The sequence below is a fragment of the Canis lupus genome, chromosome 25, assembly GCF_003254725.2.
Source record: "Canis lupus dingo isolate Sandy chromosome 25, ASM325472v2, whole genome shotgun sequence".
NCBI lineage: Eukaryota > Metazoa > Chordata > Mammalia > Carnivora > Canidae > Canis > Canis lupus.
Genome location: NC_064267.1, coordinates 20,381,878 through 20,405,897, shown reverse-complemented (window position 1 = coordinate 20,405,897; position 24,020 = coordinate 20,381,878). Strand labels below are relative to the sequence as shown.

General features: G+C 35.2%; 1 protein-coding gene across 16 annotated transcripts in view; it reads left to right on the top strand.

Moving 5' to 3' along the window:
• NEK1 (NIMA related kinase 1) overlaps positions 1 to 24,020 on the top strand; it is a 228,957-nt gene that overhangs the window by 147,509 nt on the left and 57,428 nt on the right. For 14 of the 16 annotated variants that reach the window (XR_007405808.1, XM_049101052.1, XM_025462838.3 and 11 more), the window contains one exon: positions 9,454 to 9,606. Coding sequence is in view for 15 of the 16 variants with exons in the window: in XM_049101052.1 (XP_048957009.1) it covers positions 9,454 to 9,606 (153 nt within the window). In the remaining variant the exon portion in view is untranslated. Of the gene's footprint in view, positions 1 to 8,153; positions 8,240 to 9,453; positions 9,607 to 10,454; positions 10,656 to 24,020 lie in introns of those variants that run through there. The other 2 variants (XM_049101048.1, XM_049101049.1) reach the window with 2 other exon arrangements.

The following is a 24,020-nucleotide window of genomic DNA, read 5'->3' as shown; positions in this document are numbered from 1 at the left end:
AAATTTTTGTTATTGATAAAGTCACTTCTACTTTTTTTGCTTAATGTTAGCTGGTATATCTTTCTCCATTCCCCCCTCTCTTTTTAGTCTTTTGGTGTCTATGTATTTAAAATAGGTTTCTGCCTATAAGAAGTATATTTTTGGGTGTGCTTTTTTAATCCACTCTTATCAACTTTAACTTGGTTATTGAGACCATTTATACTTAATGTGATTCTTAATATGGTTCCATCTAAAAATGCCATTTTGCTATTTGTTTTTTGTTTACCTTATCCATTCTTTGTTTCCTTTGCCCTTTTGTTTTTCTTTTTTTAAGATTTCATTTATTTATTCATCAGAGACACAGAGAGAGGCAGAGACACAGGCAGAGAGAAAAGCAGGCTCCATGCTGGGAGCCCAATGTAGGACTCGATCCCGGGACTTTGGGATCACGCCCTGAGCCAAAGGCAAATGCTCAACAGCTGAGCCACCCAGGCGTCCCGTTTTTCTTTCTTTTGGATTGAGTATTTTTATGATTACATTTTATCTCTGTTATTGGCTTAGTAACTGCAGTTTATTCTTTTATTTTAGTGTTTACTCTAGAGTTTGTAGCATACATCTTTAACTTATCACAGTTTATCTTCTAGCAATTGATTATATTTCACATATAGTTTAAGAGCCTTACAACAGTATCGATTTATTTCCTCCCAGTCATTGTGCTATTGTTTTTGTTTTTAACTTATGCTATAAACCCCATAATACATTATGATCATTTATTCTTTAAGGAGTTTTAAATAATAATAGGAAAAGCTTCTGTATCTACTCATATAGTTATTGTTTCCAGTGGTCTTCATAATATTTGAATATTTGTGTAAATCAGATTTCCATGTGGTTATCATTTTTTTCTGCCTGAAGGACTTTCTTGAACATTTCTTATAATGTAGACCTGCTGGTGAGGACTCATTTCAGCTTTTGTAGATCTATAAAAGTGTTTATTTTGCCTTCCTTTTGCAAAGATACTTTTTTTGGGTATGGAATTCTAACTTTGATATTTTTTTTCTTTTAGTACTTTAATGATACTGTACCAATGTCTTCTAGTTTCTTATTTATTGTGGTAAGAACCTTCTATCATTCTTATAGTTATTCATCTGTATGTAATATGTCTTATTTCTTCTAGATTTTTTTTTAAGATTTTATTTATTTATTCATGAGAGACAGAGAGAGAGAGAGAGAGAGAGAGAGAGAAGGAGAGAGAGAGGCAGAGACACAGGCAAAGGGAGAAGCAGGCTCCATGCCGGGATCCTGATGCAGGACTCGATCCTGGGACTCCAGGATCATGCCCTGGGCCAAAGGCAGGCGCTAAACTGCTGAGCCACCCAGGTGTCCCGTCTCCTTAGATGTTTTTAAATCTTTCCCCTAAGACTTGGTTTTAGTAAATTTCATTATCATGTGCTTTGGTGTCATTTTCTTGTTTCTTTTGCTTGGGTTTTGTTCAGCTGCTTGCAATTGTGAGTAGCTTTCATTAAATTTGGATAATTTTTGCCATGTTTTCCAGCTTATTTTGTTTTTTTCTAGAAATTTAGATCTTCTCAGTGTTTTCCTTTTCTGTAATTATCATTACTTCTTTCTCTAGCTTATTGAACATACAGAATTCAGTTATACTGACAAGGTCATCTGTCATTTTTAGGTTGGTATTACTCGATTGATTTTTTTCTCTTTATTAAAGGTTGGATTCTTTTGCTTTTTTGCGTGCATGGTCAATTTTTTGTTTGGAAGCCAAACCATGAATTTTACCTAGATGAGTGATTGTATATTTTTGTATTCCTATAAATATCCTTGATTTTTGTTCCGAGACACAGTTCAGTTACTTGTAAATAACTTGACCCTTTTAGGTCTTGCTTTTAAGCTTTGCTAGGTGGAGCAATGTCTATGGCTAATCTCTCCTCTTTGACGAAGTCTAAAACCTCTCTGAGTAACCTGCCTAATGACTTGTGAATTATAAGACTTTTTTTTCTGGCTGGTGGGAAGAGGGACTATTTCTGACCTTTTTTAACTCCAAGTTTAACTCCTTTTGGGACATCTTTTCCCTAGATATAGTAATTTCCCATGTGTGTGCTGATCGGTATGCAGCTTAAGAATCCAAGAAGCTCTATGGTTCTTCCAAGTTCTCTTTGTGTAGCTTTCTACTCTTCAGTACTCTGTCCTGCCAACATTAGCCACTTTTGCCTTCTGGACTTCCGATTCATTACCTCAGCTCAAAGAGACCGTCAACTCTACCTGGTTTTCCCTCCCTACGTCAAAGGGAACTAAGTTCATATCGTTTCATATGGACTTTAGTTTTTCCAGTTTTGTTAAAGAGACTTTCCATTCCCTACTATATTGCTTTGACGTCTGTGTTAAATACCACATGCCTCTAAGTTATAGGTCTATTTCTGAGTTTTCTACTTTTTAACTATCCTTTTAAAAATTGATTCCTAGGGACCTGGGTGGCTTGATCGGTGAAGTGTCTGCCTTCAGTTTGGGCCATGATCCCAGGGTCCTAGGATTGAGTCCCAGATCGGGCTCCCTTCTCAGTGGGGAGTCTGTTTCTCCCTCTACTGTTCCCACTCCTGTTCCCCCTGCTTGTACTTTCTCTCTCTGTCAAATACAGGAAGTTAAAAAAATTGATTCCCTACTGGGAATTATTTTTGCTTTATAAAACTGAATTTCACCTGCTAATTTGCAGATTCTTACTTTCAAGGAACTAGTACATACAGATTTGTATCAACATTTTGTATTTGAATACCATTAAAATTTTATATGACTTTTATATGCTGTAATATGTGAGATTGCACCTTGTCTATGACTGCTATTGCTAGGTACTTAGATGCTTTGTGTATTATTACAGAAGGCGCTGAAGAATCAAATCTCAATAGATAATTTCCCATTTTTTGCTCTGCTAAATTTTATTTTTAATGTTACTCCAGAATTATTGCCAAAAAGACAATGTCAGTTGCCTACTGAAGATATGTAAGCTAAACTCAGGGCACCTAGGTGGCTTAGTCAGTTAAGCATCTGCTTTCTGCTCAGGTTGTGATCCTGGGGTCCTGGGATCAAGCCCCACATCAGACTCTGCTCAGTGAGGATCCTGCTTCTCCCTCTCCCTCTCCCTCTGCCTCTCCCCATATGCCTGCTTGTGGCGCACACACTCTCTCTCTCTCTCTCTCTCTCAATAAATATATAAATAAAATCTTTTTAAAAAAGATATGTAAGCTAAACTAAAATAAATTTTCTTAGAAATACTCTTATCTACGTTTAAACCATATGGACATTTAGGATTCATTTTCTATTTTCTTTCATTAAATTTGTAGAAACAAAATATTAATTTCTATTTCTTCTCTTTTGTACACCCCAAATTATTGTTTAATAGTCTTAATTTTCAAAAATATTCTCAAATCAAAATTTTGAAGAAGCACAATTTATTTTTTCTATTTTTATATTCCTTGAAACTAGAATTTAATTCATATTGTTTACTTTTTTATTGAAGCCTAGTTAACATGCGATATTTTGTTACTTTCATATGTACAACATAGTGATTCAACATTTATATAAATTACAAAGTAATCAAGATACATCTAGCTATCATCTACCACTGTACAAGGTTGATTTATATAATTGACCATATTTTCTATGCAGTACATTGTATCCCCTTGTTCTATTTATTTTTTAACCAAAAGTTTGTACCTTTTAACCCCCATCCCTACTTCCTCTATCCTCCCTATGCCTTCCCCTCTGGTGACCACCAGATTATTCTCTGTATATATGTTTCTGTATTTAGTCATTTATTTAGTTTTTTGGATTCCACATATAAGTAAAACCATACATTATTTGTTTTTCTCTCTCTGACTTATTTCATTTAGCATACGGACCCTCAGTGTCCATCCATGTTGCAAATGGAAAAATTTCCTTTTTTTTATGGCTACGTAATTTCCTTTGTGTGTATGTATGTACACACACACACACACATACACACACGTAATTGACCCTGAACAATACAGGGGTTAGGAATCCAAATCTGTGCAGTCAGAAATCTGCATATTACTTTTGACTCCCCAAACATTTAATTACTACTATTAGCCTACTATTGATTTGAAACCTTGCTAATAGCATAAATAGTTGATTAACACATATTTTGTATTTATATGTATTATAATGTATTCTTACAGTAAAATAAGCTAGAGAAAAGAAAATGTTACTAAGAAAATCATAAGAATAGAAAATATTCTTAAAGTGCTATATTGCATTTATTGAAGAAAGTCCACATACAAGTGGACCCAAGGCTGTTCAAACCTGTGTTGTTCAGGGTACAGTTATATACCACATCATCTTTCCCTATTCATCTATCGATGAACACTTAGATTGCCTCAATATATTGGCTATTGTAAATAATGCTGCAGTGAACATAAGGATGTGTATTACTGACTTTGGGCTTTGTTTGTTCTTTGTAGTTCCTTTATATGTAGAATTATGTATGGTTAATTTGAGATTTTTCTTGTTTCTTGAGATGGGCCTGCATACCACTATAAACTTATCTCTTAGAATTGCTTTTGCTCCCATAGATTTTGGAACATTGTATTTTCATTTTCATTTGTCTCAAGGTATTTTTTGATATCTTCATTGACTCATTGATTTGTTTAGACTTCACATATTTGTGTTTTACAGTTTTCTTCTTAAAACAAAACAATTTTTCATTTTTAGTTTTATACTGTTGTGTTTGGAAAAGGTGCTTGGTATGATTTCAGTTTTCTTAATTGAGATTTCTTTTGTGGCTTTCATATGCTCCATCCTGGAGAATGTGCATTTGAAAAGTGTGTGTACTCTGCTGTTTTGGGGTAGAGTGTTTTGTATATATGTGTTAAGTCCATTTGGTCTGATGTGTTATTTAGGACCAATGTTTCCTTATTGATTTTTCTATCTAGATGATCTATTCATTGATGAAAGTGGAATATTAAAGTCCCCTACTGTTATTGTATTAATCATCAGTCTCTCTCTTTATGTTTGTTAATACTTGCTTTATGGATTTAGGTGCCCCTATGTTGGATGCATTGATATTTCTATCCTCTTGTTTGATGTATGCAATCATTATGTAATGCCCTTCATAGTCACTTGTTACAGTCTTTCTTTTAAAATCTATTTTTTTCTGCGTTAAATATTGCTACTTCAGCTTTCTTTGTTTTTCATTTGCATGGAATACCTTTCTCCATCCCTTCAGTTCACTTGTCTGTATGTGTCGTAGATCTGAAGTGAGTCTCTTGTAGGTAGTGTGTATATGGGCATTGATTTTTTTTTTTAATCCATTCAACCACCCTTTGTCTTTTGTTTAAAGCATGTAGTTGATTTACATTAAAAATAGTTATTGATCGATATGTACTTATTGCCATTTACTTGATTGTTTTCTGTAATTGGCAGTTCTTCTGTGTTACTATTCTCTTCTCTTGCGCTCTTCCCTTGTGATTGGTGTTATATTTGTATTTCTTTCTGTTTATTTTTTCTTTACCTATCAATAGGTATTTGGTTTATATTACAATGGGATTCATATATAACATCCTGTATATCTAACAGTCTGTTTTAAGTTGAAGGTTCAAACACATTCTAAAAGCATTACTTTTACCTCCGCAGCATTTTGTTTTTGATGTCATGTTTTACATCTTATTATTTTGTGTAGCTCTTGATTAATGATTGTAGGTCTAGATGATTTTAATATTCTTGTCTTTTAAACTTCATATTAGATATGAGGGTGGTTGATCCATGACCTTTGTATTGTTTACCTTTACCAGTAAGATTTTTTCTTAAATTTTCTCATTTCTAGTTATAGTCTTTTCTTTTTGTTTAATGAAATTCTTTCAACATTTCATGGAAAACCAGTTTGGTATTGATGAACTCCTTCAGCTTTTCTTTGTCTGGGAAACTGATCTCCCTTCAGCTCTGAGTGATATAACTTTGCCAGGTAGAGTATTCTTGTTTATAAGTCTTTTCCTTTCAGTACTTTGAGTATATCATGCCACTCCCTTCTGGTCTGTTAAGTTTCTGCTGAAAAAATAGCTGATAGTTTTATGGGGTTCCCTTGTAATTAACTAGTTGTTTTTCTCTTGCTGCTTTTAAGATTCTCTCTTTATCTTTAATTGCTGATACTTTAATTGTAATATGTTTTGGTGTGGGTCTTTTTGGGTTCATCTTATTTGGGACTCTGTGCTTACTAGAATTAGATGTATATTACCTTGGCCAGGTTAGGGAAATTTTCAGCCATTATTTCTTCATATAGATTTTTTGTCCCTTTCTCTCTTTTCCTTCTGGGACCCTATAATGCTAATGTTAATACCCTTGATGCTGTCCCAAAGGGCCTTTAACTATTCTCACTTTTAAAAATTATTTTTTTGGGGACACCTACGTGGCTCAGTGGCTGAGCATCTGCTTTTGACTCAGGTCGTGATCCTCGGATCAAATTCCACAACAGGCTCCCTGTGGATGTCTGCCTATGTGTCTGCCTCTTTCTCTGTGTCTCTCATGAATAAACAAAATCTTTAAGAAATAATAAAATAAAAATAAAAATTCTTATTGCTGTTCTGATTGGGTAATTTCCTCTACCCTGCTCTCTAGATTTTTTTTTTTTTAAGATTTTATTTATTTATTCATGAGAGGCAGAGGGAGAAGCAGGCTTCATGCAGGGAGCCTGATGTGGGACTCAGTCATGGGACCATGGGACCACACCCTGAGCTGAAAGCAGATGCTCAACCACTAAGCCACCCAGGCATCACTGCTTTCCAGATTATTGATCCTTTCTTCTGCATCATCTAATCTGTTAATTCCCTCTAGTGTATTTGTTATTTCAGTTATTGTATTCTTTAGCTCTGATTGGTTCTTTTTTATAGTTTCTATCTCTTTGTTGAAGTTCTCACTCTTTTCTCTTCTTCAGAGTTCAGTGTCTTTATGACCATTACTTTAAACTCTTTATCTGGTAGATTGCTTATCTCCATTTTGTTTAGTTCTTTTTCTAAGATTTTGTCTTGCTTTTATTTGGAACATATTTCTCTGTCTCCACATTTTGCCTCACTTTGTTTCTGTGTATTAGGTTGATCAGTTATGTCTGTAGGTTTTAAAGGAGTGGCTTTATGCAGAAGGGGCCTTGTAGCACAAACCTCCATGGTCACCTGAGCCAGGTTCCTGTGAGTGTTTCTTATGTGAGCTACCTGCACCCTTCTGTTGTGGCTAGGTCAAGATTATTGCAGACCCACTGGTGTACACAGCTTTCTGTGAGGTCAGACTTTGACTACTGCATGCATACTAGTGAGTGGGGCTGGCCCTCTGTGTGGCTTTTTGTGAGGTCTGGTTGTAACTGTTGCAGGTGTTCTAATACAGGACTGATCCCGCAAATTGAGTTCACTTAGGAGGGTCTCTTGGGGCCAACTGAGGGTACTCTCCACAAGTGGTAGAACAGGGAATTGCTTGGGAAGGGCTCCTTACCAGCCTAGGCTGCTTACAGAGTATGCTAGGGAAGGGACTCTGAGCTAGGGTAGACAGGTTGGGTAGGGCAAATCCACAAGGGAATGCCACAGTAGAGCTAGTGGTGCTAGCACAATAGGTGGACAGTGTCAGAAAAGGCACCCACCAGGGGCACCTGGGTGGCTCGGTTGAGCATCCGACTCTTGAGTTCAGCTCTGGTCATGATCTTGGGGTTGTAGAATCAAGTCCCACATCAGGCTCTGCCCTTCTCCTTGCTGCACTCTAAATAAAAGAGTGAATGAATGAAAATGGATAAATGAGTAAATTAAATATATATATATACCTAGCTTTAAAAAAAAATAAAAAAGGAGGGAGGGTGAGCATGCACCCAATAGTGCTGGGTCAGCTAGGTAGAAGGAGGATAAGAAAAATTGTACACACCACTTCCATCTCTGGAGAACTTTCCAACAGATCCCTGCCCTTCTGACACATACTAAAGTTAGTAGATTTCCTTCACTTGTAATCCAGGCAGTTTTGAAACTGCTACGTTGTGTTGGAACTTAGAGTCAATGATATTGTGCAAATGCTCTCTAAGAGTGGAGTTGCAGTTTCCGACTAGTCTCTTGCTCTTCCAAACATAAGCAAGGCCCCTTGGTCATTGAAGCTATACGTTATGGATTCTTGTCTTTCTGGTGCAGGTCTCCTGGGCTGTGGAACCTCATGGAGTCCCAGACCCCTCAGTCCTCAAGGAGGGTCTCTACAGTTGTGATATCACTCACTTGTGAGTCACCATGCCAGGAATGTGAGCCCTGACTAAATTGCATCTCCACCCCTCTACCCATCTCAATGTGGTTTTTTCTTTATATTTTTAGTTCTACCTGATCTTTTGCTAGTCTTCCATTTGTTCTCAGAGATAATTGTTCTACATACAGTTGTAGGTTTTGGTGTGTCCATAAGAAGACTTGGGTTCTTGATCTTCCTTTTTTTTTTTTTTTTTTTTAAAAGATTTATTTACTTATTTATTCAGAGAGAGTGAGAGAGAGGCAGACACACAGGCAGAGGGAGAAGCAGGCTCCATGCAGGAAGCCTGACATGGGACTTGATCCCAGGACTCCAGGATCACACCCCGGGCTTCAGGCGGCGCTAAACTGCTGTGCCACTGGGGCTGCCCAGGTTCTTGATCTTCCTATTCTGCCATCTTGATCCTGCCCCCTATAATATTTTTTTAAGATTTTATTTATTTATTTTAGTGGGAGAGGGGCAGAGGGAGAAAGAGAGAAACCCAAGCAGACTTGGCACTAAGTGCAGAGCCAACATGGGGCCAAAATCCAGAGACAGATGTGTAACCAACTGAGCCACCCAGGTGCCCCTCCATAAGTATTCTGTTTTATTTTATTTATTCTTTTTAAAGATTGTATTTATTTATTCATGAGAGACACAGAGAAAAGAGGCAGAGACATAGGCAGAAGGAGAAGCAGGCTCCTTACAGGGAACCTGATGTGGGATTCCATCCCAGAATCATGACCTGAACCAAAGACAGATGCTCAATCACTGAGCCACCCAGGTGTCCCCCTAAGTATTTTAAAAGGGATTTATAACTCTATATTTTTATTGCTAATATTACTAATGCCATTCATCATTCATTCTGTTCATCATTCTCTGAAAGTCTTTTATTTTTTAAAATAGTTTTTAAAAGATTTATTTATTTGAGAGAGAGAGTACGGAGAGGGGCAGAGAGAGAGAGAAGAGATTCCCCACTGAGTGTGGAGCCTGACACAGGCTCAATCTCTTGACTCTGAGATCATGACCCGAGCCAGAATCAAGAGTTGGACACTTAACTGACTCAGCCACCTTGAAAGTTTTTAAAGCATCATCAGTATATAGGACCTTTCTTTCGTGTGATGTGTTCAATTGGATAGATCTTAAATCTGCTTTATAATACAGTAATAGTATTATGTTCTATCCATGAAATTTGTTTTTCGTGTCTTTTTCTTATAGAACATACAATGGGAGAGGTTATTAAATTAGATCCTGGTGGATCTCCAAGAAAAGTCTGGGGGAGAAGTCCTACAGATTCAGTTCTAAAGATACTTGGGGAAGCTGAACTGCAACTTCAGACAGAACTATTGGAAAACACAGCCATTAGAAGTGGTAAGCAGAAACAAGTTGTTTTTTTATACTAGAAGTAATGTTATTAAAAATCGAATTGTATTTTTCAAGATCTCTCTACTTTAAGTGAATCATTTATAATAGACTATCTTTTAATCATAATAATTTCCTAGTTGGATGGAGAATAGTTGTATTTTCTGAGGAGTTGTCTCAAAATTACGGTCTTGAATTTTGACTTGGTGTAACCTGGATGAGATCTTAAAAGAAAAGGAAAAGGAAATGTGTATAGGGTGAGCTAGAAAAGTAGAACAGTCAAAACATTTTACATGAAGAAAGGTATAGGAGCAATGCATGTGGTTTCTGGAATTAGGTTGAATAAAGATATCTATAATAAGTATGACAGACATTATCCAAGGACTGGGGAGGATGAATTGTGAGGCAGGAAGAAAACATTTATTTTCCATGAGTATTTGTGGATCTTAGTATTACAGCTATGCATATGAAGAATGTCCATGTTTAAAACAGGTGTTTTCATATTTTAAAGTTTATTCAAATCAGAGGTTGAATATGGTTTTTCTCTTCAGATTTTGTGTCTAGACGTGAATATATGTCACTCCTGTGTTCTTTCTCTCAGTCTATCTTTTTCCCCTCTCCCTCCTTAACTGTCTTTGTGAACTTTGTGCATACTTTTATTTTTGCCTTTTTCATGCAGTATTATCACTTACTTGTTTTCACTTTTGTCTGTCCTTTGAGAGCAAGGATGATCTTTTTACTTTTTATAGCTTTACTGCCTAACGCATTAGAAAGGACAGACAGCTAATAAGCGCTCCATAAATAGTTGGCAAATTGAAGTTTAATAAAAGTAAGACAAGTCATAAATTATTTCTCAGTTCTAGTTCTCTGAAGATGGATTATTTGAATATGGAGAATACTGATATTGACTATAGAATTAGAGTGATGCTCACATTTGAAACTGACAGAAAATAACATAGGAGGTAAGGTTATTCATTCACAGTATATATAAAGAAATTAACCAGATGATAATATGCCAGTGAGATGAACCTATACACATGTTATTAAAGTGTCAAAAGCAGCTTGCTATTTTTTTTTACTAAGGGTTAGTATACTAGCTGTTAATCATTCTAGGATTTTCTTTAATATTAGAGGAGAAAGCAATTTGAAGAGAGATATACTTGTTTGAAAAAAAAAAGGAAGTACACAAAATGTGTGTATTTGTAATTAACTCATTCACACTCTTGTGTCTGGAAATTGTGCAGTTTTATGCCAGACAAATATTCAAAAACAAAAATACTCGTAACTTATTAATTCTTATATCTTAGTCTGATCTGGTTATCAAAATGCATCAGGCTTTAGTCAGAAAAAAATGCCTCGGGGCTAAAACATTTTCAAAAATAATGGTTAAAAATTAAGAATATTTTGTAATCTAAAAGTCCTTTATGTGTTTATCCTCAAAAGAACTATTACTTTATAAGCATCAGATTCTGGATTCCTTTTATGTAAAATCATTATTGCTTAAATGTATGTAATTTGCTGTATAATAATACTTAGGCAATGTGAAAGCAAGTCGTTTTCTCCATATTCACATAATCCATCTTCAGAGAACTGGAACTGAGAAGCAATTTATAACACGCACATAAGAACATGCTCTGCATCACTTGCCATCAGGGAAATACAAATCAAAACCACAATGAGATACCACCTCACACCAGTGAGAATGGGGAAAATTAATAAGGCAGGAAACCACAAATGATGGAGAAGATGCAGAGAAAAGGGAACCCTCTTGCACTGTTGGTGGGAATGTGAACTGGTTCAGCCACTCTGGAAAACTGTGTGGAGGTTCCTCAAAGAGTTAAAAATAGACCTGCCCTACGACCCAGCAATTGCACTGCTGGGGATTTACCCCAAAGATACAGATGCAATGAAACGCCGGGACACCTGCGTTTCTAGCAGCAATATCCACAATAGCCAAACTGTGGAAGGAGCCTCGGTGTCCATCGAAAAATGAATGGATAAAGAAGATGTGGTTTATGTATACAATGGAATATTAGCCATTAGAAATGACAAATACCCACCATTTGCTTCGACGTGGATGGAACTGGAGGGTATTATGCTGAGTGAAATGAGTCAATCGGAGAAGGACAAACAGTGTATGTTCTCATTCATTTGGGGAATATAAATAATAGTGAAAGGGAATAGAAGGGAAGGGAGAAGAAATGGGTAGGAAATATCAGAAAGGGAGACAGAACATGGAGACTCCTAACTCTGGGAAATGAACTAGGGGTGGTGGAAGGGGAGGAGGGCGGGGGGTGGGGGTGAATGGGTGACGGGCCCTGAGGGGGGATGAGCACTGGGTGTTATTCTGTATGTTGGCAAATTGAACACCAATAAAAAATAAATTTATTATTTAAAAAAAGCAATTTTTGATTATTCTTAATTTTTTTAACTTTAATTGCTAACTGTGGAATACTAATTAGCTATTCCTACTACTATGTATTAAGCAATAAAGCTACAAAAAGCAGAAAGATCATCCTTGCTCTCAGAGGACAAACATAAATGAAAACAGATAAATGATAATATTGCATGAAAAGGGCAAGAATAAAAATATGCACAAAGTTAAGAGGTAATAGAGAGATGTTTAAGTAACTTTATCTTGGATAGTTAACAAAGACTTCTCAGAGTTTGTCATCTGCCCTCTTTAATTTTTCCCTAACTACATTTACTTAGAATATGCACCATGCTGGAATTTTAACACAAAGAAGTCACAGTTTCTTACCATTAGGAAATTACATGTGGTAAAATCTGTGTTGGAAGTATTGTGTGTGTAATGATATAGAGCCACAGATTAGGAAGCTTTATGTTGTCAATACTGTACAGTTTCACTAAGGTTGATAAGGCCCTTTGGGCCAGAGAAAGCCACAGAGAGAGCAAGTGATGTTGAGCAAGACCAAAAATTAAAAAAGAGCTCAGTGGATAAATAAGGGACAGAATGAAAAATAAGACAATACACAATTCCAGTATATGCAAAGACAAAAGGGTTTAATTAATATGTGTGTAGGAGCAGCTTCATACTGTGGAAGAGAATGGGCTTTGGTTCAGTTCTGGTTTGATCCCAGATCCCAGATCCCCAGCAACCATGGGCAAGTTCCTCTTTTTTTCTTTTTTTTTTTTTTTAAGATTTAATTTATTTATTTATGAGAGACTCAGAGAGAGAGAGGCGCAGAGACACAGGCAGAAGGAGAAGCAGGCTCCATGCAGGGAGCCTGACATGGGACTCGATCCTGGAACTCCAGGATCACGCCCAGGGCCAAAGGCAGGCGCTAAACCACTGAGCCTCCCAGGGATCCCTTCCTCTGACTTTCACATTCAGTGTTCTCCATGTGTAGAATGGAAACACTTATTAAGGATTGTTTTGTGGATTTAATGAGGAACATAAAGGACCTGCAATGTTCTTTAGTCTTCCAATCTTTATGTCACTTTCTCATCAATTTGATTGTCTTAAGTTCTTTTTGTTAATAGAAGGGCTCACGTGAACAATACAACCAAAGATTTTGCATGTTCATAGCAATTTGTCTTAAGACTTTCTTCTTTTTTTTAATGATTTATTTATTATTCAAGAGGGAGTACATGGTGGAGAGGGGCAGGGGGAGAGAGAGAGAATCTCAAGCAGCCTCCCCACTGAGCCTAGATACCACACACACCCCAACACACACACAGGGCTCATTCTCACCACCCTGAGATCATGACCTGAGCCAAAATCAAGAGTTGGACGCTTAACTAACTGAGCCACACAGGTACCCATTAAGACTTTATTCTTGAAGGTCAGTTTGGCTGACCTATAAATCTTTGGCTTGCATTTCCATTACTTGAATGTCTTACTATGTAAAAACCCCATTATATTCTGGCATAAAGTATAGCTATCAGAAATCTGATGACAGTCTTACTTTCTTTTTCCTATAAATGATTTGGTCTTTTTGCTTGGGTATTCAAAGGGTATCTTTCTTTTTCCTTAAAGGCCTTTTTTTTTTTTTTTAAGATTTTATTTATGTATTCATGAGAGACACAGAGAGAGTCAGAGAAATAGGCAGAGGGAGAAGCAGGCTCCCACTGAGCTACCCAGGTGTCCCTTCCTTAAAGTTTTTTAAAATATTTTTTTCTAGTAGGTGCCTGTGTTTTGTTTTTTTTTTTCTTCTAATAGTTACTTTTGTTTTAGAGTAATTTGGGGCTCATAGCAATATTGAACACAAAGTACAGTTTCAGTATATCCCCCTCCTCCAACATATGCACAGCCTTCCCAGCCATCAATAATCCCCTTTCCAGAGAGGTGCATTTGTTAAATTGATGAACCAAAACTGACACATTATGATCATCCCAAATCCATAGCATACATTGAAGTACACTCTTGATATTATACTTTTCATAGATTTTGACAAATGCCACCATTATGATATCATACAAAACAGTTTACTGCCCTAAAAAAATTCCTGTGTTCAACCTATTTGTTCCTCCCTCCTCTCAAACTCCTAGCAACCACTGATCTTTATATTCTCTCATTAGTTTTGCCTCTTCTAGAATGTCATGGTTGAAATCATACAATATGTAGACTCTTCAGACTGGTTTCTTTAGTCAGCAATATACATTTAAGTTTCCTCTATGTGTTTTCATCGTATAATACCTCATTTCATTTTAGTGATGAATAATACACAGTAGGGGGATATACCACAGTTTGTTTATATGGGTTATTCAATAGGTTATTCACCTACTGAAAGACATCTTGATTGATTCCACGTTTTGGCAATTATGAATAAAGCTGCTGTAAGCATCTGTGTGTAGGCTTTTGTTTAGACATAATATTTCACTTCATTTGAGTAGATACCAAGTAATGTGGATGCTGGATCATGTGGTAGTATGTTTAGTTTTTGTTTTTTTTTAAGATTTTATTTATTTATTCATGAGAGACACAGAGACAGAGAGGCAGAGACACAGGCAGAGGAAGAAGCAGGCTCCATGCAGGGAGCCTGATGTGGGACTCGATCCCAGGTCTCCAGGATCACACCCTAGGCCAAAGGCAGGCACTAAACTGCTGAGCCACCTAGGCAACCCATATGTTTAGTTTATAATAAACTGCCAAGCTGTCTTCCAAAGACAGCTGTGCCATTTTGCATTCCCATCAGAAATGGATAAGAGTTTCCGTTGCTTCACATCCTCAGCAGCATTTGGTGTTGTCAGTGGTTTTATTTTAGCCATTGTATTAGTTGTGCATCGGTATCACATTGTTGTTTGAATTTGCAATTCCCCTTAAAAAAATGTTTTTTTTTTAATTTGCAATTCCCAAATGGCGTATGATGTGAAGCATCTTTTCATATGCCCATTTGCCATCTGTATTTGTCTTTGATGAGGCATGTGTTCAGATCTTTAGTCCATTTTTAAAATTGAGTTTTTCGGGTTTTATAATTGTTGAATTTTAAGAGTTCTTTGTATATTTTGGTTAACAATGCTTTAAGTCTTTATGTCTTTTGTAGCTATTTTCTTTCAGTCTGTGGTTTGTCTTTTCATTTTCTTGACAGTGTTTCATAGAGCAGAAGTTTTAAATTTTAGTGAAGTGTGGCTTATTCTTTCTTTGGATTGTGCCTTTGGTAGTGTATCTAAAAAGTCATTACCAAACTCAAGGTCATCTAGACTTTCTTTTGTGTTATAATTTTGCATTTTACATTTACGTTTACATTTACATTTGTGTTCGATTTTGAGTTCACTTATGTGAATGGTGTAAGGTCTGTTTCTAGACACTTTTTTGGGGAAGGGGGCCTGGCGTGTTCAGTACCATTTATTGTAGAGATTGTCTTTTCTCCATTGAATTGCCTTTGCTTTTTTATTAAAGATCAGTTGACTATATTTGTATTGGTCTATTTCTGAGCTATGTTTTTTTAATTGATCTATTTGTTCTTTAACCATTACCATACTGTTTTGATTACTGTAGCTTTATACTAAGTCTTAGATTTGGGTAGTATCATTCCCTGAACTATATTCTCCTTCAGTATTGTGTTGGCTTCTCTGGGTCTTTTGTCTCTCCACATAAACTTTTAGAATGAGTTTGTTGTTATCTGCAAAATAATTTTCTGGGATTTTGACTGGGATTGCATTGAATCCATAGATCAAATTGGAAAGGACTGAGATATCTTGACAATATTGATTCCTATCCATGAACATGAAATATCTCTCTACTTAATTTTTCTTTGATTTTTTTTCATTGGAGTTTTATACTTTTTCTCATGGTGTGTCTTTTTAATATGTGGTTTCCAATGACTTGAAGTAGAGAAGGCTACAGTTTTTTTAATATCATTTTGTGTGACAGCATGGATTGCGGTAAAGTCTTCTTCCCCCCCCCCCAATTTTAGGAAAGTATTGTTGAATTACAGTTTTTCTGGTTTTCTGTTACTTAAGTCTATTTTAGGAACTTCTATTTGTATTTTTGATATTTTTCATCTTTCTTTAGTATCTGTCACTTTATTTTAAATCCTTTTTTTCACTTTTTAAAATTAAAATTATTTTCTCTGTTTACCTTTTATAGATCTTAAGACATTGTGTGGGGATCCCTGGGTGGCTCAGCGGTTTAGCGCCGCCTTTGGCCCAGGGCGTGATCCTGGAAACCCAGGGTCAAGTCCCACGTCGGGCTCCCTGCATGGAGCCTGCTTCTCCCTCTGCCTCTCTCTCTCTGTGTCTCTCATGAATAAATAAATTAAAAAAAAAAAAAAAAAGACATTGTGTGTTTTGTGTAGATGCTCTTGTGTTTATTCTAGAATATTTATAAGATTTTTTCTTTTCTAGTCTTTACTCAACTGCATCATTTATGATTATTTTCTCATTGTATTTTATGTTCTCTAATGTCCTCTACCATGTTCTTAATTTTACTAATAAATGTTTAAATAGTTTATAATTTTAGGTTTTTTGTAGGTTTTAATTATCTATGGCAGTGATTCATAACTGAGGCTGATTCTGCTCACACAGGACAGTTGGTATTTTTGGGAAACATTTTTGGTTATCTACTGGGCACAGGGTATTATAGGTATCTAGTAGGTAGAGGCCAAAGAAGCTGGTAAATCCTCCACCATGCATACTATAATAAGTGCTCTCCAAACAAATACTTATCTGACCCAGTAGTGCCAAAGTTAGGAAACAGCAGCCTTTGGGGACATTACTCTACTTCTTTACTCTGTTTTGTTCTTAAAACTTGGACAGAATTCAACAGTGACCCTCTGTTACTTATTTTTACATGAAATTAGTTTTACTAAGATTTAAGGAGGGTAGAGCGTGTCAAAATAGCTTTTCTAAAGTTCATAGCTTAGAGCTTCCTTTTCTGTTATTTTCATGAAGTTTTTAAAAATTATAGCCTTGTAGTTTCTGAGCTCTTCTGTCTCTGCTTCTGTCCTATACTTTTCTCTGTCTTTTGTTTCTATTATCCCTGCACAGATCAATTTGGATCCTCCTACCAGCAATTTCTCCTGAGTGTGAGACTTTGTTCTAAAAGGGAGCTTCAATTGGTTGGTTTTGAGAATTTTCAGGACCCAGACTTCCTCAACCCTTTCCTTCTCCATTGACTCCTTCAATTTACTTGCAAATTAAATGTATAAAAACTATTCGCATTTCAGCTGCTTTTATTAAATTGACCCATCATGCTTGTTTATGAATAATCACTGGCTATTTTGAGGATTCTTTTGATCTAGGGTCTATCAGGTACCCTTCTGTTTCCCTGTTTTGTACAGATGGTTTTACTACATGAGTTTTTGAAGGCTGTTAGGGCTTTGGTCCCTTTCACGTGTAATTGGGGGTTTGTGAGGATACCTCATCACCTAAATTTGGTTTATAAGCTATTCATGGGTATAGAGTTCTGCTTTCCTGACTTTTTTCTGTTTTGTGCAAGGATTCAGAAAAAATAAAAAAAATTAAAAAAAAGAACAAAACAGCATTCTTCCCAGAATTTCTCCATTTGTCTATAAATATTTGATCCATGTATGTTGCTTTAAAACTTTTTCTCACATTTGACTCTTCTTTCCTTCTAAATATGTAACACCTACAAACCACTGCCAGAGAAAATAATTGATGAGAGATGCTCACTTATGATTTTTCCTTTTTTGTAAGGTGCTTGTGGTATTTGGGTATCAAGGTTTTGCTGACCTTATAAAACAATTTGGGGAATATTCCCTTTTTTCTATTTTCTGGAAAACTTTGTAAAAAAGTTAGTATCAGTTTTTTCCTTAAGTATTTGGAAGAATTCAGCTATGAAGTTTTAGGGACCTGGAGTTATCTCTGTAAGAAGATTTCAGTTATGGATTCCATTTATGTTGTAATATCTTTTGGATGTTTAGATTATTTGCAAATACTTTGCATTTAATTTGTTAATATTTTGGAGTCTTTCTAGTTGTCTTTTTGTTATTGCTTTCTAGTTTCATTTAATTGTGGTCACAGAACGTCATACTGTGCGTGATTTTCATCTTGAAAGTTTTGAGACTTGTTTTATTGCCCAACTTATGGTCTGTTTTATTCAATGTTTCATATGTACTTGAAAAGTTGTTGGGTGTAGTTGTATGTATGTATGTATGTTCTTGTCAAATTGTTTAATCAATATATTATAATTTTACTGATTGTTTTCCATCTGGTTGTTGTATTAGTTACTGAGAGAAGAGTGTTAAAATCTCCAAGTGTATATGTGTCATTTTCCCCATTTAAGTCTGTAGAATTTTGCTACTTGAGCTAAGTTGTTTAGTGCATAACAATTTAAATTGTTGTGGTGATTGTTTAGATTGTTGCATTATATTGCTTAGGTGGTTACATTGACCTTTTTATACATCTCCCTATTGACCATTTTTATTATTATGACGTAATAAATAATTTTATTTTTAGCAACATTACTTCTTTCAAAGTCTACTTTATCCCATGTTATATAACTACAGCAAGTTTTGGTTAATATTTGCTTGTTATATCCTTTATCTTCTTTTAATTTCTCTGACTCTTTATATATATTTAAATGTGACTCTTATCTCAAATCCAACCTGACCATCTTTGTCTTTTCATCTAAGTGTTTAATTTATTCATGCATAATGAATGATTTCATTATCATGAATGGTTTGCTCTTTCATCTGTGTACAGCGTTGCTATGTTTTTTTTTATCTGTCCCATCTGTACTTTGTTTCTCTATTCTCGTATTTCATTTTTTTATTCCTCTCTTTGGACTAATCAGGTGTTTCATTTTGTTCTTCCATTTGGTTTTAATTAAACATTTTTTTATTAACTCTTTTGTTGTGATTCTAGAGATTACAAATTGTATCCTTAATTCTACCATAATGCTCATTTAGATCTACCTTAATTTAATATTTATAATGCTTCTCGAAGCATGTATGAGCCTTTTAACAATATTATGCTATATCTTTTAACCCTTTTGCTTACTGTCATTAAATACTTAACTATCATATATTTTATTTAATTCATAAGGCATTATTATGCTAAACAATCAATATTCACTTTACACTTATCCACATTTTACTCTTTATAATATTGTTTATTCCTTCCTGAGATTACATACTTCCATTTGATATCTTTTTCCTTTAAATTGCCTTTAGTATTTCCTGTAGTGCAGATCTGCCCTGTATTAATTCTCTCAGCTTTTGTTTGTCTGAAAAAATCTTTATTTCACCTCTAGCTTTAAGGAATATTTTTAGTGTATACCAAACACTAAGTAGATAAAGTTTTTTAAAGGGTGGTGTTGTTTTTACTTTATTTATTTTTGTTCTTTGTACTTAAAGGTGTCCTTACATTTTTCTCCTGACATCCATAATTATATGTCATTTATGTATCTTAATTTTGTTCCTTTGAAAGCAATATGTTTTTCTTCAAGCTTTTTTAGTAGTATTTCTTTGATTTTCAACATTTTTACCATGATATTCATAGCTATAGTTTTCTTTGTCTTTAACCTGCTTTGGGTTTTTTTTTTCAGCTTCTTAAACCTAGATGTTGATAATGGTTTTTTTCAATTTGGGGAAGATTACATTCATTAGATCTTTCTATATTATTTCTGCCCAGTTATTTCTGTTTTTCTTTTTGGACTCTGGTTACACTTAGACCTTTTGAATTTGTCATTTTTGTTATGCTCTATTCTGTTTTATTCATATTTTCTTCAGTATGAATACAGGCATACCTCTGAGATATTGTGGGTTCAGTTCCAGACCAGTATAGTAAAGCAAATGTCACAGTAAAGCAAGCCAAATGAATGTTTCAGTTTCCTGGTGCATATAGAAGTTATGTTTTCACTATACTGTAGTCTGTTAAGTATGTAATAGCATCTGTCTAAAAAAAAGCAATGTATGTACCTAATTTAAAAATACTTTATTGCTAAAAAATACTATCATCTGAGCTTTCACGAGTCATCATCACTGATCACAATGCACCATAGCAAATACAATAATAATGAAAAAGTTTGAAATATTGCTATTACCAAATGCAACAGAGACACAAAGTGAGCAAATGCTATTGGAAAAGTGGCAACAGTAGATCTGCTTGATGCAGGGTTGCCATCGACCTTCCATTTGTAAAACATGCAATTATTTGCAAAATGTAGTAAAACAAGGTATGCTAACATTTCTGATGATCTGTCATTTCACTCTGTCTTCTATAGTCTCTAACCTTCTGCTGTCTCTAAATGAATCCAGTGAGTTCATAATATCAGATACTGCCTTTTTCTTTTTTTTAAGATTTTTCTTTTCAAATTATTTGATAGAGCACAAGCAGTTGGAGTAGCAGGCAGACAGAGGGAAAGAGAAGCAGACCCCGTGGAGCAGGGAGCCTAGTGCAGGGCTTGATCCCAGAACCCGGAGATTATGACCTGAGCTGAAGGCAGACGCTTAGCCAGTGCCTTGATAACACATTTTTTTCAGTGCTAGAATGTCCATTTAATATTATTTTATAGATTTCATTTCTCTCTTGAAAATGCCCATAGGCTTATCCCTTTGGCCCATCTCTTTTTTTTTTCTTGAATATATTGCAAAGTTATTTTAAAAGTTATATTAAACTTGATAAATTTAATATCTGAGTTATCTATATATGTTTCTTTTATTCTTCGTTCTGTTTCTGTTGTCTCTATTTTTCTTGGTTTTCAGTCATTTTTTTGTTTTTTTATAAAATATGCTTTATGACAGAAGTTAATAAATTTCTATAAATTGTGAGATTATAGCTATTCTAGGCTTGATGAGCCCATATGAACCATATTCTTCTTTTAAAATTTTTCTGCAGGGGTGCCTGGGTAGCTCAGTCAGTTAAGTGTCTGACTCCTGGTTTCAGCTCTGGTCATGATTTCGTGGTCATGGGATCAAGCCCTGCTTTGCATTCCATACTCAGTGTGGAGTCTGCTTTAGCTTCTCATTCCCTCCGCCTCTGCTCCTTCCCCTGCTCACTCATGCACATGTGTGCTCGCTCTCTCTAAAATCAATGAATAAAATCTTTAAAAAATGTTTTTTCTATAGCACTTTAAAAATGTTAAATCCATTTTTAGCTTGTAGGCTGTGCAAAACCAGGATATAGGTTATAATTTTTGTACTTGTATTTAACAGTATTTGATTGGATGCCAGACATTGTGGTTGAAAAACTTAATAGCCTCTAGATAATGTTACCTTTCTTCAAAGATTAGATTTTCTTCTTAAAAATAAATAATGCCAGCAGATTACCTTGACACTGTTGAGGTTTATATTAGATTTTTGTAAATGGTCTGTTTGATGTTGTGGTATTTTTTAACTTATTTCAACAGGTAATCCTTATTTCTACACCTTGATCTTTCTGAGATCTCAACTAAAAGTTATGATGTTTACCAAGTTTCCTTTACATCTGTGGGGCTTGATCTCTAATCTGTCTCACAGATACCACCCAACTACTCAAATCTTTCCTCAGCATTGTTCTCCTAGCTGCTATTACCTGCTGATTTTTCTTGGAGTGTTGCTGTATGCATGCATAGTTTGGGAGTTAGCCAAAAATAGAGGGGATTTTTTTAATTGTTGTTTTATCTTTGTTAGAGGACTTTTGCATGGATTTAAAAGTTGCTTATTGGTGGCTCATTTCCATGATTTTGTCATTCAAGTCTGAGTCACTTTAGTAGCCTCTGACTTCTGAGCCTGGTAAAACTGTTACTTTCTGCTTGTAGCCTGTGCTGATATTTAGAAAATGCCTTCAGCGAAAAGCTGGGATGAAGTTGAGTTCATCTCACTTATTTACCTTCTCTCAGTTGTGGTCCATTAGTCTTTGCCTGCATCAGTTAACCTACCAATGATTTTCATATAGGTTTTTTTGTTGTACTTTTTGTCCATAATTTCTACTTATTTTTAGTGGGAGATTAATCCAATATGAGTTACATTATCATGGCCAGGAACAAAAGTTGCTCTGCTACATTTTCTTTAACTGTTTTTTTTTTTTTCTTGACTATAATATTATATTTTCACTGTTGTGTATTGTCAAAATACCAAAAACTATACTTTAGGAAATTGAAATTACCCATAACACTACTACCCAGAAGTTATGTTTTAATTAATAACATAAATTTGTTTTTTAATTTTAAATTTTAGTTATTATAAAAGTTATCTGTGTACATAATTTAAAAGGCCAAGTAGCTCAGAAGTTTTTTTGTTTTTGTTTCTACCAAAAAAAGCAGTCCCTAGAACTTACTCCTTGTCTTATATTCTGCTTCCCAGAGTCACTCACTTTCAGCTCTTTTAACTCTTTTTTTTATTTCTCCACATAATTATAAGCAGATACTTTTACTATTACTTCTTGATTTATTAACCCCCCCCCCCCCAGTTTTAGGCAATTACATTGGACTTCTTATTTTAGAAGATAAGGATTTAGCTGTCTCTTACCCATTTTTTCCCTCTTGATCTCAACATATGCATCTACACATACCAATCTTTTTTTTTTTTTTTTTTTTTTTGGGTACACATACCATTCTTACATCCTCGAAATATGGTTAGAATTTTGGTTAAATCAACATACAGTATTGATATTGTTTTTACCATGAATGTTCTTATCAAAGTCAGATATGTTGTACCATGACTACTTTTTTTTGCACAGTATTTCATTATCCCTTTAGTGAACAATTATTTTTTGCTTTGTTTTTCACATACTTATTTCTAGTTTGTTGCCATACTTTCCCCTAGATACGTTTAGTTCTTCTCAGGGCATCCAAATACATTAGGTATTGTATCGGTATAATCTTGGAAGCATTTCTTTGGAATCCCTCTGACTCCAAATCAGACAAGTTTTTCCTTTGGACTGCTATAAAGAAGTCATCCTGGCCATTCCCTTAACTTGTCCATTGTTAGATTTCTTACTGCTTTGTTTTTCTTGATGTAATTCCACATTTTGTGTGTGTGTGTGGCGTACATGTTTAAGAGAAAGAGATAGAAACCATATGTGGTGAAAATTGCTACTCTTCTGCAGTATCTAATTTTCTCTTCCTCCTTTTTAGTAGTAGACTCTCCCCATGCCCACCATGGGTTTGGGTGGGCACATGACTGTTTATGCAGAAACTACATTTCCCAGCTTCCTTTTGCAGCTGGATGTAGCCATGTGAACTGAAGAGGTTGTATTCAAAAGTAAATATTCAGATAGCTTTTACTTTTTTTCCAGCTAAATTGCAGTATGATTGACAAATAAAAAATTATATATATTTAAGGTATACAACATGGTGGTTTTATGTAAGTATACCTTGTGTGATGATTACCACAATCAAGCCAGTTAACCTATCCCATCAGCTCAGATAGTTAACATTGTGTGTTTGTGTGTATGTGTGGTGAGAACACTTAAGATACGCTCTTTTAGCAAATTTATACAAACCATACATTATTAAGTGTAGTTAACCATTCTGTAGATCTGAGAACTTACTTGTGTTATAACTGAAGGTTTGTTTATGCTCTTTACCAATATCTTATTTCTCCTACACCCAGCCCCTGGCAACCACCATTCTACTCTGTTTCTGTGAGTTCAACTTTTTTAGATTCCACATAAACATGATACATACAATGTTTGTCTTTTTGTGTCTGGCTTATTTTACTTAGCCAGGGGATAATGTCCTCCAGGTTCATCGACACCATCGCAAATGGTAGGATTTCCATATATCTTAAGGCTGGATAGTATTCCAGTGTATGTGCCACATTGTCTTTACTTATTCATATACTGACAGGTTGTTTTCATGTCTTGGCTACTATGAATAATGCTGTAGTGAACATGAGAGTGCAGGTATCTCTTTAAGATACTAATTTTGTTTCCTTTGGATATAAACCCAGAAGAAGAGTTGCTTCTATGGTAGTTCTATTTTTAATTTTTTGAGGAACCTCTATACTGTTTTCCATAATGGCAGGACCAATTTCCAGTTCCACTTAACGATATACAAGGGTTCCTTTTTTCCA